A 12,629-nucleotide genomic window follows, 5' to 3' on the forward strand; every position below is an offset into this window, starting at 1 on the left:
CATACATTATGGTATACTATGTTGTCTATATCCATAATATATTGGGGAAATTCACTGTGGACAAATCTTATCCATCCATAACTCTCATGGTAATTCATTCTCTAGACGTAGAGAAAGATCTATTTAGACCAAGAGATGATGGAAATGAGATATTGGGACTCAACGTTCCATAATGCCATTGGATCCACCAAACACAATTGGTACTCAAGAATATCTTTCGATGTCTCCAAAGGCATCAAACATCTTGTCCTAGTTTTTCAGTTTCATAGAAATGTGAACACCGATATCATTGGATACTTCGATCAGATCCCCACTATGTCAGATCGTAGACAAGCTTAGTGTTCATACTAGGTGTGGTAGCCCTCTCATGAAGAGTCTTCGAAACAGACCTCATGGCTACATCCACCAATCATTATCTCAATGATAATGTTTCTTATGTTGCCCGGATGCAAACAGGTTACATAATAAGCAATATCACTATATTGCATATCTTGCAAGTCAAATCATGTGACTGGTTTGTTTACCAGGTCTCTACCAACCTCTATGTTCCAGAAATGTGTTCATAGAATTGGTATATGAGGACTTCGGAATATGCAAGAATCAGGGGGAGTATCTTCCTGAATTGTTCCTATTTAAAGCATCATATTATACTCTTTTTTCCTTCGTGAGTTTACTTTACAGGTTCTTATAAAGGTTTTTAATGAGGTAATATCAACATGAGATCATATGTCATACTTTCTGTTTTCCCCACTTGGGTTTTTAGGAAAGTATATACGACATATTTATTGTCCTCCTAATTTTGTGGATATACTTCATATCGAGTTACGGAGGCAATAATCATTATATGTTGGATCATTTTCTCCTTATTTTCCCACTAGGTTTGAAGGAATTTTACCAGCATATACTACACTACTCCTCATATTTTTCCTACAGGGTTTTTGGAGGAGACTTTATCAGATGATGGACTACTATGCAATCAAGCGGTGATTAGGGGAGTGTTAAAACTAAATAACTCTTGTGGTTATTAGGGAATAATCCCCGCTCCTTCCTAGATGTGCGGTTGCACACTTCCAGCAACCGTCACGGCGGTTCCTGGAATGGCATCTCTACAGACCATCGTGTCCCTCCGAGGCAACTATTCCCATTGTATATAAGTGCTCATTCATCATCAATAAAGGGTTGTTCGAATCATTTGTTCCCTTGTCTCTCTCGATACAATTCTATTCATCACATTAGTCACATGGAGATGTGAACTAATCACATAAAGATATGAACTATTGGTGTTAAATCACATGGCGATGTTAACTAGATTATTGACTCTAGTGCAAGTGGGAGACTGAAGTAAATATGCCCTAGAGGCAATAATAAAGTTGTTATTTATATTTCCTCATATCATGATAAATGTTTATTATCCATGCTAGAATTGTATTAACCGGAAACTTAGTACATGTGTGAATACATAGACAAAACAGAGTGTCCCTAGTATGCCTCTGGTTGACTAGCTCGTTAATCAAAGATGGTTAAGTTTCCTGACCATAGACATGTGTTGTCATTTGATGAACGGGATGCATCATTAGAGAATGATGTGATGGACAAGACCCATCTGTTAGCTTAGCATAAATGATCATTTAGTTTTATTGCTATTGCTTTCATCATGACTTATGCATGTTCCTCTGACTATGAGATTATGCAACTCCCGAATACCGGAGGAACACCCTGTGTGCTATCAAACGTCACAACGTAATTAGGTGATTATAAAGATGCTCTACGGGTGTCTCTAATGGTGTTTATTGAGTTGGCATAGATCGAGATTAGGATTTGCCACTCCGATTGTCGGAGAGTCAAAATGGGAATGGGCTGGCCCGGACCTGGCCTTGGACCTGGCCCGTGGCCTCAAGGCCAATTTCAAGGGGCCACGGGTCGACCCATTCTGACTAAATCCCGTGGCCTCGCTGGCCCATTGGGCACCCCAGGGTCGACCCAAAATTCAGCTTGAATTACACACAACATTACACTGATGCACAACCATACAAAAACTGAATGTACACAATCATACATATGGATCAACTCTCAGTATGGAAGATTCATCTCAATCAGAGAACTATACAAGGGAATTCTCCACAATCACTTCTGCAGATTTAAGCAATCTCAACTTCAAACACAAATCCTAGCTACTAATCAATTTTGCAGAAAATAACATGTGCACAGCCACTGCAGCTACGTGTGCAAGACGCAAGAAATCAACATAAATCCTAGCTACTAATCCTAGCTAGCAAGAAATTGCACAGCCGCTGCTACACAGCTACAGCCGAACAGGAGTACAGGACGCAAGAAATTGCACAGCCGCTCCAGCTAGCCAGCTACCTGTGCTTGGCAACTGGGATGGAGAGCTAGACGATGACCAGGACGGCGAGCTTGAGGCGCACCAGCGGGAGGAACGCCGGCGGCAGCAGAGACGGCCGGGGTCGGGGCCGGGCGGCGGTAGAGACAGTCGTGGGCGGCCGGTGGCAGAGACGGTCGGGGGCGGCCGACGGCGAAAGAGATTGGTCGAGGGCGGGCGCATAGATGGACTAAGGGCGTAGCTCTCATCTGGGTCGACCCGTGTGATCCATCGGGTCAGACGGTGCCGGCTCCACTGACCCGTCTATTGCTTAAGGCCAACCCGCCTGGCCCATTGGCCTCGAGATTTTGGGTCGGGTCAGTGACCCAGCGGGCCGACCCGGCCCATTCCCATCTTGATCGGAGAGGTATCTCTGGGCCCTCCCGGTAATGCACATCACTATAAGCCTTGCAAGCAATGTGACTAATGAGTTAGTTGCAGGATGTTGCATTGCGAAACGAGTAAAGAGACTTGCCGGTAATGAGATTGAACTAGGTATGATGATACCGATGATCGAATCTCGGGCAAGTAACATACCGATGACAAAGGGAACAACGTATGCTGTTATGCGGTTTGACCGATAAAGATCTTCATAAAATATGTAGGAGCCAATATGAGCATCCAGGTTCCGCTATTGGTTATTGACCGGAGATGTGTCTCGGTCATGTCTACATAGTTCTCGAACCTATAGGGTCCGCACGCTTAACGTTCGATGACGATTTGTATTATGAGTTATGTGATTTGATGTACCAAAGGTTGTTCAGAGTCCCAGATGAGATCACAGACATGACGAGGAGTCTCCAAATGGTCGAGACGTAAAGATCGATATATTGGAAGGCTATATTCGAACATCGGAAAGGTTCCAAGTGATTCGAGTATTTTTCGAAGTACCAGAGAGTTACAGGAATTCGCCGGGGGAAGTAGTGGGCCTTAATGGGCCATACACGAAAGGAGAGAAGGGCCTCAAGGGTTGCCCCCCCCCATGGCAAGTCCGAATTGGACTAGGGAGGGGCAGCGTCCCGCTCTCTTTCCTTCTCCCTCTCCTACTCCTTCCCTCTCTCCCCTCTTGGGAAAGGAAGGGGACTCCAACTAGGATTGGGAATCCTAGTTGGACTCCCCCTATAGGTGCACCCCTCCTAGGCCGGCCTTCTCCTCCTCCCTCCTTTATATATGTGGGCAGTGGGCACCCCAAAGGCACTCCAAGATTTGTCTTAGCCGTGTGCGGTGCCCCCCTCCACAGTTACACACCTTGGTTATATCATCGTAGTACTTAGGCGAAGCCCTGCGCCGGTAACTTCATCATCACCGTCACAACGCCGTCGTGCTGATGGAACTCTCCTTCAGCCACAACTGGATCAAGAGCTCGAGGGACGTCATCGAGCTTGCTGAATGCGGAGGTGCCATACGTTCGGTACTTGGATCGGTTGGATCACGAAGACGTTTGACTACATCAACCGCATTACTAAACGCTTCCTCTTTCGGTCTACGAGGGTACGTAGACACACTCTCCCCTCTCGTTGCTATGCATCTCCTAGATAGATCTTGCGTGATCGTAGGAAAATTTTGAAATACTGCATTCCCCAACATGACGTACCATGACCTACCATCACAACCACAGACTCCTCCTTTAGAAATAGAGATGACCATCAAACTCTTCAAAGATATCATCCACAATGAGACTTGTCACTGTCTCTCCATCCAAGTATCATGGGCTAACATTATCAACTGAAGAGCTAGCACCTCGGGATGTCGCAAAATTTAGTCGCTGCAAGATCCTCGGGATGTTGGACTCATCGCTAAAGCTGTTGGTGATGCAATTGTCCCTCTTTGTCATGCCATTTGTTGAGGCTAACATCATAAATGCAGATAGGCCCGGCCTAGCAAACTCACGAGCAATATTATTTGCTTCTCTATTAAATTAATGTCTGAAACTAGAGATAGGAATCACAAGCAAAATAATAACAATCATCAAAAGCTATCACCACCGCTCCCGCAGATCGTCCTCCATTCTTTATGGTGTCAACGACCACTAAATTATCACAAATAATAATGAGTTAATTGCAATCCACCCTTTGCGCAAGGGAAATATCAAATTTGAGTGCCGAGGCTTCAGCCATGTTCACACACCTCATTTTTTCCAATTTCCCCTGACAAAAATATATAGTGTGTTTGAAAGAAGTTAATCATACCTCTAAATATCTTAATCAAATATAATAAACCATTTGAAAAATGTTAAATGTGTATAGGAAAAATATTTCTCATGTATAAGGAAAATATATGCAAAAATATACAATTAGTACGGAAAAATGATGATCATGTATTTAAAAGATGTTCCTGGTGTATAAAAAGGATGTGCAACATACATTGAATAAAAGTAGACATAAAAACATATATTTTAAAATTTCAATTCTGTATTTAGGAAATACTAAACACATATATTTTTCCTGATGTATAAGAAAAATGTACATTGTGTGTGATTTTTTTATTGCCACTATAAAAATGTTCACCATGTATTTGAAAAATATTGACCATGTATTCAAAGAAGTCTTGGAGACTTCTATTTAAGAAAAAGAGTAAATACACTAGAGGTTCTAAAAGTATTTCAAGTGTGTCAAGTAGATCCTAAAAGTTTGAAATCATTCACCACGGGTCCTAGATGTATACTTTACCAACGACTTTTCGGACCTAGTTGACATACTTGAAATACTTTTAGGACCCGCGGTTAACAACATACACACATTTCAGACCCGCTTTGAATCATTTCAAACTTTTAGGACATGCTTGACACACTTGAAATACTTTTAGGACGTCTAATGTATTTTACTTTAAGAATCGTGTATTTGAAAAATGTTCAACGTGTAGTTTACACTAAAAATGTATGTACTCCATCCGTTTCTTTTTACTCCGCGTATAAAATTTGGTCAAAGTCAAACTACACAAAGTTTGACCAAAGTTATATAAAAAAATGTAAACATGTATAATACTAAAACTATACAGTATGAAAATACATTTCATGGTGCATCTGATAATATTAATTTTATATTGTGAATGGTGTTATTTTTTAATATAAAGTTAGTCAAACTAAACAAAGTTTGAATTTGACCAAACCTTATATGCAGACTCAAAAGAAACGGAGGGAGTACTAAAAAAGTTGGCATGTGTTAAACAAAAAAGTAAGCAGTAAAAATTGATGAAGAAACAAAGAAAAAGAAGAAATCCAGCGAAAGCCGGAAAAAAAGGAAAATCGATGAAAACCAATGCAATAGAATGGAATAGTAAAAACCCCAAAAGAAACAAGAAAAACAAAGAAAACCAAAAAAAGAAACCCAAAGAAAAAAACAGTGAAAACCGAGAAAAAACCCAAAGAAGTCATATGAAAATAAAGAAAAACAACAAAGGGAAACAAAGAAAACCGCAGAAAACCAATGAAAACGGAAAAGGAAACAAAGAAAAAGCAAAGGAAAATAAAATGAATGGGTGTCACGGTAGTACATGTGCAGTTATTTTCTTCGTTTTATTTTTCCCAAGTGTGCTGAATAGCCATATACGTTATAATTGATCAAGGCAATTGCAACGTTTTGTGCCTTTACCTCCATAAATTTCATCAAACATTCAAGTGAAAGGACCATATGACTGCTTATATTGCCACTAGCTGAATGCGCGTGCGTTGCCACGGATCAACAAAATCAGAAAACTATGACGACATACTACGACAAAAACTACGACGACATACTACCATCACATGAAATATGTAAATGTGTGTGTGCATCGGGTTTCTTTTCTCCTATCGAAGCGTCTCATTGGCAATCTAACAAAAAAAAATCAGCTTCCCACGCAAATGGGGCTTTGATTAGTGATGCAACAGAAGCGGACATCAACCTTCAGGAAGTAGTCGTCAAGCTCACCAGATGCCGGCTCACCGCAGAAGTAATTTTGCACACATGAAGACTTAAAAGGCAGAAATCAATGTCTTAAAAATTTAAAAGAAGCTACACATATAAAAGTGTAAAAAGGTATAAGTGGGGGCAAAATTGTGGAATAGCTCTGATGAATGCATAAAAGGCAGTACACTACCGGAATAAATTAGTCTATGTGGCACTTTCATTATCATAGAAGTTTACATGCTCTTAATGTACCCTTCTAGAGCATAATCAATTCCCAAGAAAAATAAAATTATTATCAGCATAAGCAACATACAAGATGTCAAAGCAAATAGCAATGGTCATTTTGACAGGAATCAAAATATGACACATTATTTAGAAAAAAGAGTTATAAATTCAATGTGCAGGCAACATGATACTAATTTATACACACGCACTGGTCATGCCCACGGCAGGAACCATTTGAGAAAGAAAGTAATCATTATTGGTATGCATATACTTGTCTTGATAATTTTACAGTTTGGTAGCCATCTGCAACCATACATCAATTCTCAGAATCATATCATGATTGAAATTTTTTCAATTTGGTAGTCTGCAGATCAATATAACAAGCAGCAATTTGAGGGTTGGGAGACATTCCTAATATGATTCACCTTTTTACAATGTAGTTTCATCATCATCGAAAATTTCCCAATTTGGTAGTTTGCATATCAACATAACAAGCAACAATTTTCCACTTTCTATAATCGCAGTTCATCTAGAAGATGACAAAGGGGACGTGGGTTTGACACCTAATGATCATCTGCACATTTTAAATGATACCTTTTAGACCTTGTGATAAAAAAAGATGTTGAACTATTGGCAAAGATTCAAAATCAGTCAAGAGATTATTTAATTAGCACCATGATTCTACAACAAAGTGATCAAATTTGAGTACCTCTGCCTTGAGTCGAGCACCTCCATTGTCATCTGATTATTCAATGACGGACTGAATCAGACACAAGACACACAGTCATATGCCTAAATTCAGAATAACACAACAATCACACCAACACCCATCAGGAATACACACTCACTGCCCTGGTATGCAGCGGTTCATGCTCCTTTTGAAATCGCCTCTCCTGATGTGACTATCATGTTTAACCGAAAAAAGGTTTCCCCCGCTTTATATTATAAAGCACCAGAGACCGATCACAGGGTAATTGCCGGGGCGAACGGCACAACACGCCCAAAAGGGAAAAAGAAGAAGAAATAAAAGCCAACAACGGCAGCTCGGCAAGCACATATGATCCGCCACCGCAGCGCCCTCCATCTTCGTCCCACCACACGCCATGGCACCGGACCGCCGCATACCAAGCAGCACCTCCAAGAAGGAATGCGACGCCAACGACGTTGTTGTCCGGACATGTCCTAGGGTTTCCCCCGGCATACGGAGGGGAGCGGGGGATGGGTAGTGCCGACGCCCTTCAGGAAGGAATGATGGCATCCTCAGGTGTCACCGCGTCGGAGCCGGATGAACCGGCAGAGATTTCTCCCGCATCCCCAAGCACCGCTACCCACTCGAACCGGGGCCATCCAACCATCTTGCCACCCGCAAGCACGCGCCACCACGGTCTTGGACACATCCACGCCGCCCCGCTGCGAACACCACCATGAGGCCAAGGAGACCGGAAAGAAGCACCAAGCGACGGGAGGAACCACACCGAAGCCAAGCGGGAGGGAACCACCTCCCCCGCCGACGCGCGGGAGGCCCGAGCCCCCGGTGACGTCGCGGTCGCCGTCCGGACGTGGCAGCAGGGCACACCAGGCCACCCTTGGCCCGGCCAGGCCTGCAACGGGCCCGCAAAGCCCCATCAGCCATGCTGCAGCAAGCCGGCACCTACGCCGCCCGCTCCCAGCCGCCAACGCCCCTCTCCCGCCTCCTGGAGGCCACGCCGCCGGCCCGACCCGCCGTCGGCCCTCCCAAACCCAGATGGGGCCCGAAGGGCCTAGATCTGGGCTGAGAGGGCTGGTTCAAGCCGAGCCGCCGCGCCACCCCGCCGCCAACGGCGACGCCGTCGCCCAGTCGTTCACCCACGCCGCGCCAGGATCTCCGCCGCCACGTCGGACCGCCGCTGCCGAAGAGCACCTCCCGGCGCACACCGCCCCACGCCGGGGAGCACCGAGAGGGGAAGGGCTAGAGGCCGCCGCCGCCAGCGACCCAGGGGCCAGGCCCGGCCGCGGGTGCCGGCGACGGCGGCGGGGAGGGAGGGAAGGGGGGGCTCTAGAGGAGGGGGCGCCGGAGCACGGCCGGTCGCCCGCGGGGACAACGCGGTCGCGCGAGAGGAGGAGGGGGGGCAGACTCCTTTTGTCTCTTCCGGAACAAGTGGACTATCATGTTTTATCCATGTGCCCGACAATCAAATCAAGTCAGATAGTGACTCCAACTTCTTATTAATTGTGTGTTCCGTTAAACCTTTTAAGTGGTGAAATTACTTGTGCGCATACCATTCCGATGGGCATGCCGCAGTCGATGTTGGAGGAGCCATCCAGGGGATCAAAGCAGACACAGTACCTAATGGGAAATGAAGAGCCACACGTACACTTCATCAGAAACAGCAGAAGTAAAATTGCTCGACCATATCAAGTTTGTGAGCAGAGCATATGGAGGTTTTTTACACACTTCCCATGGAGCTTTCGGTCCAAGTATGAAGCCTCCTCGTCCTCCTTGGACACAAGAACACACTGCATATATGACGTCGTTCGCAGAGCAGTGTCACAAAACAGAATAGAAGCAACGATCTTGTTCAAAAATCAAAAGAACCGAGATGAGAGAAGAGTCATACGGTGCGGCCACTGCTGACAAGGGCATTGACCAACACCTCGTTGGGAGAGCACGTCCAACTTCTTTCTGCTCCTCCACCTGAAGAAACCCACGGCAAAGAAAACAGGCAATCATCATCATAGCACCATTCTCACGGAAGAACAACTTTGATGAAGAGAGGAAACAAGCGCTTGCCTGGACGTTGCTCTGAACTGAGAGACCGATGAGCTTAGCTTGGCCGGCCTTGTTGAGTGGCGACGAACTTGCAGCCAAGGACGATGTGGGAGAGGAGGATGGTGAAGTCGTCGCGCGACTCCGGGTGCCTGCTCTGCTCCTTCAGCAGGTATCGCGTGATGGTCATCAGGTCCGTCCGGAAAGCGTCCGCCGCATGATCCATCTCGTTACTCGGCCGTGGACGGTCCTCTCTCTCGCCGTTTACTTAGCCCGGATAGACAGTTTTGTTGCCTGCGCCCTGATCCCATCCCGCCGCCTCCGCCTCCCACGGCGGCTCAAGAGGGAGATCTCGCCTCCCACGCCACTGCTCCCCCAAGGACCGGCGTGCGTTCCCACCTCGTGTACGTCTCCACCGCGTTCACACTGCGTTGGAACCGGCGATCCACCTATTTGACACCTATTCCGTTCGCCTCTCCTTCGTCCCCGGCCACGCGCTGCATGACTACTCCGGTGCCGCAGATTCAACACACCCAACTGTTCGAGGAGAGTGATTGGAGGAGTCGAGGCAATGGGACGATTGCGATGGCACCAGTCGAGGAGAATGGATCGGGAGCGAGGGGAAAGCACGAGATCGGCCAGAAGCCCAGAACCGCCGCCGCGCTCCTGCCTCTCCCGTATCTCCCTCCCTCTCTCTCTTCCACGGCAAGCGGAAGGCACGGGATGGGAGGCATCCCAATCCTCTAGACCCTTACGGCACCCGCAGAGGATCATGTGTGGGTTCCGCGGAGGCGAGCACAAGGGGCGGCGATGAGATCGGGGGCGAGGGGTTGGGACGTGCGATGTGTGTGACGACAGTTTTCGTTCTTGTTTCGAGCTGGGATTGATTAACCCGTCGGTTCCCTTGTTTACTTACTGCTGGTTAACTCGGAAAAAATAATAATTAGATGGGGTGACATGGGTGGGAGGATGTATCGATAGCTAGCGATAGGAGGAAGGTCGAACCATCACGACGTTCGATTCTTCTTTAATAGTATTACAGATAAGTGTTATAATTGGTCTGTAGTTAGATTTCGATGAAACACATCTCGTCTTTATGTCAGATTAATCTAATCCAAACAAGATAGAAAAAATATTGTCATGACATAAGAAAAGGGCCGACCAACGGCCACGTAAAGGATGTATCCGGCGGGAAAGGAGTTGAGTATTTGCGTAAAAGTATTATTCCTATCACGTACAATGTGATACAAGGCCGGATGTTCCCGGAGAGTGTCATTTTCCTGCCACTCGTTCTTTCAAAAACAAATCTCAAAGGCATCCTTTATTACCAATGATCTGATTGAGATCTTACACTAAAATTGCATAATCTCTACTCTTATAAAAGATTGAGTTGGTGACGATGATGTATCTGTCATCTTGTAATATAGACCGTCCGATCTATATCTGACGGATAGAAAGCAAACTATAACAATTTTACAAAAAATACCCACACCTCTCTTCACATTTACACATAAGGCCTTGCCTCGTTCATTCTTATCTTCCACAACCTCATTGTTGAGCAATTAAAAAAGGATGTCTCTGGAACAATCTAGCATGGTGGCCGCTGCCGCCTGCCGGCGCCGTCCATCCCCATACCTCCGCCCAGTCCGATCACCAGTCATCACCACGCCCCACTCCTCCTCACCTTATCTCTCATCTTTTATTTTTTGTTGAAATGGTCGAGATATCATTTTTCCAATAAAATTCTCAAGATATAATTAGTTTTTACACATGGCATTACTTCTGCATGGGTCAGTCACAATAGATGTTTTGTAAAAAAATGCATCTTGATGTTCTGTGCAATATACGAGCATCTTGCTAGTACTATAATCAATTGCACTACTATATGGTGTGACCCGGAGAGAAGGATAGACATAGTTGGTGTGATTGAGATTTGTTAAAAAATCATCTAATTAATGAAGAGACACCTCATGATAATTCCTTGCCTTTATTCATAGTATGTGAGCCGTGAACCAGTGACCAACACGAACGATATGACCAAAGAAACACATGCACGCACCACAAGGATGACACGGCAAGGACACTTCACCCTGCAGTTAAGGCCCTCGGACTCGGACTCGGAGTGTTCGTCCGAAGGAAGACGTCGGTGAGGACCGTCTTCGACTTGAGTGACGCCCTCAGTATCTGGAGACCCTGCAAACCCACAAACCACACCCAATAATTCACCTCCATCAGATTAGTTCAACTTTTTTTCTTGTACAAAAGGAGTATAGATAGTTTCTTCGTGAATTACCTCGGTGTCGCCAACTCGGACAGTCTTCCTCTGGAGACAGCCGATGTCCCTGATACCATATCTGTTGAGGTTGGTGATGAAATCGACGTTAGACCTGGGAGCAATCTCGAGGTCGTCCATGACCTCGTAGGTCACGCCCGCCCTCACAAAGCCGCCGGTGCTGGACGACGACGACCCCGCGTTCGTGAGCAGGGGAAGCCTGCCGCCGGCGGGCCTGAGCAGGGTGTCCTTGGCGGCCCTGGCGTCCCTGTGGCAGATGAAGTCGTCGGGGAGCTCCTCGACGCTGCCGTACAGGTTGCCGACGCAGCCTACCATGGGCATGGAGTTCCTCCTGAGCAGCTTGACGACCGTGCCGATCGGCAAGGTGAGGAAGGTGAGGAGGAAGTCGACGACGTCCTTGCCGGCCTCGGCGTACACCACGCGCCTGGGCGTGCCGCGCCTGTCCACCTCCACCAGCAGCTTCATGCTTAGGTTGGCCGAAGTGGGACCGGAGCTGCTCCCGGCGTGCCTTCTGGCGGCCATCTCGAGCGGCCGGGTCAGGTGGTCTGCCGGGGGCAGTGATCTAGCACGAATTGAGCTTAGACAATGAGTGTATTTATAGACGAGCACTAGGTGCGAGCAATGTGGGAAAAGAAGACTAGTGGTACGTGCGTCCGTTGGACGTAGATCACCCAGCGCGAAGATGAATCGGCCACTTGACGCCGGGCGGCGCCTGCCTCTCCCAAAGTCATTACTGAGTGGCAGCAGCGAGTAGCGACACAAACGGCAGCTTTTGGAGAAGCTTCGCGTGGCCTTCTTCCGATGTTACATCACGCGTCGAGTCGTTGCAGGTCCCGATCGTGCACAAGGAAGAAACGCGAGCCAAAGCGGGCGCCGGGCGTTTTTTCCTCGCGGCTCCCTCGCCGGCGCCGGCACAACCACCAGCATGCGCAGTGCAGAGCTCTTCCTAGCTAGTACGTACTATTTCGTAACGTGCGTGGCCGTGTAAAGCACGCGCTACGCGACGCATACTCGATCCGTCGATCGTGCCGTCCCGTGCCGTGCGTAAGGGAGCCGAGACGCGTGTGGTCTGCGCGGCATGGCGCCGCGGCTACGCCAGCA

The 12,629-nt window shown here is 46.8% G+C and overlaps 1 protein-coding gene and 1 long non-coding RNA gene across 2 annotated transcripts; both read right to left on the reverse strand.

The window, feature by feature from the left end:
• Nucleotides 1–7,399: 7,399 nt before the first annotated feature.
• Nucleotides 7,400–9,166, reverse strand: LOC123058068 (uncharacterized). Its single transcript, XR_006427057.1, has 2 exons — nucleotides 9,087–9,166; nucleotides 7,400–8,985 (listed from the first exon to the last, which is right to left on the reverse strand). It is a non-coding gene; the product is annotated as an uncharacterized lncRNA (long non-coding RNA).
• Nucleotides 9,167–11,191: 2,025 nt separating this feature from the next.
• On the reverse strand, nucleotides 11,192–12,189 carry LOC123058069 (uncharacterized). Its single transcript, XM_044480898.1, has 2 exons — nucleotides 11,529–12,189; nucleotides 11,192–11,428 (listed from the first exon to the last, which is right to left on the reverse strand). The coding sequence occupies exons 1-2, from the start codon at nucleotides 12,048–12,050 to the stop codon at nucleotides 11,321–11,323; spliced, it is 630 nt and encodes a 209-aa protein (XP_044336833.1). The 5' UTR covers nucleotides 12,051–12,189; the 3' UTR covers nucleotides 11,192–11,320.
• Nucleotides 12,190–12,629: the final 440 nt, after the last annotated feature.

The sequence above is a fragment of the Triticum aestivum genome, chromosome 3A (assembly GCF_018294505.1).
Source record: "Triticum aestivum cultivar Chinese Spring chromosome 3A, IWGSC CS RefSeq v2.1, whole genome shotgun sequence".
Taxonomy (NCBI): Eukaryota; Viridiplantae; Streptophyta; class Magnoliopsida; order Poales; family Poaceae; genus Triticum; species Triticum aestivum.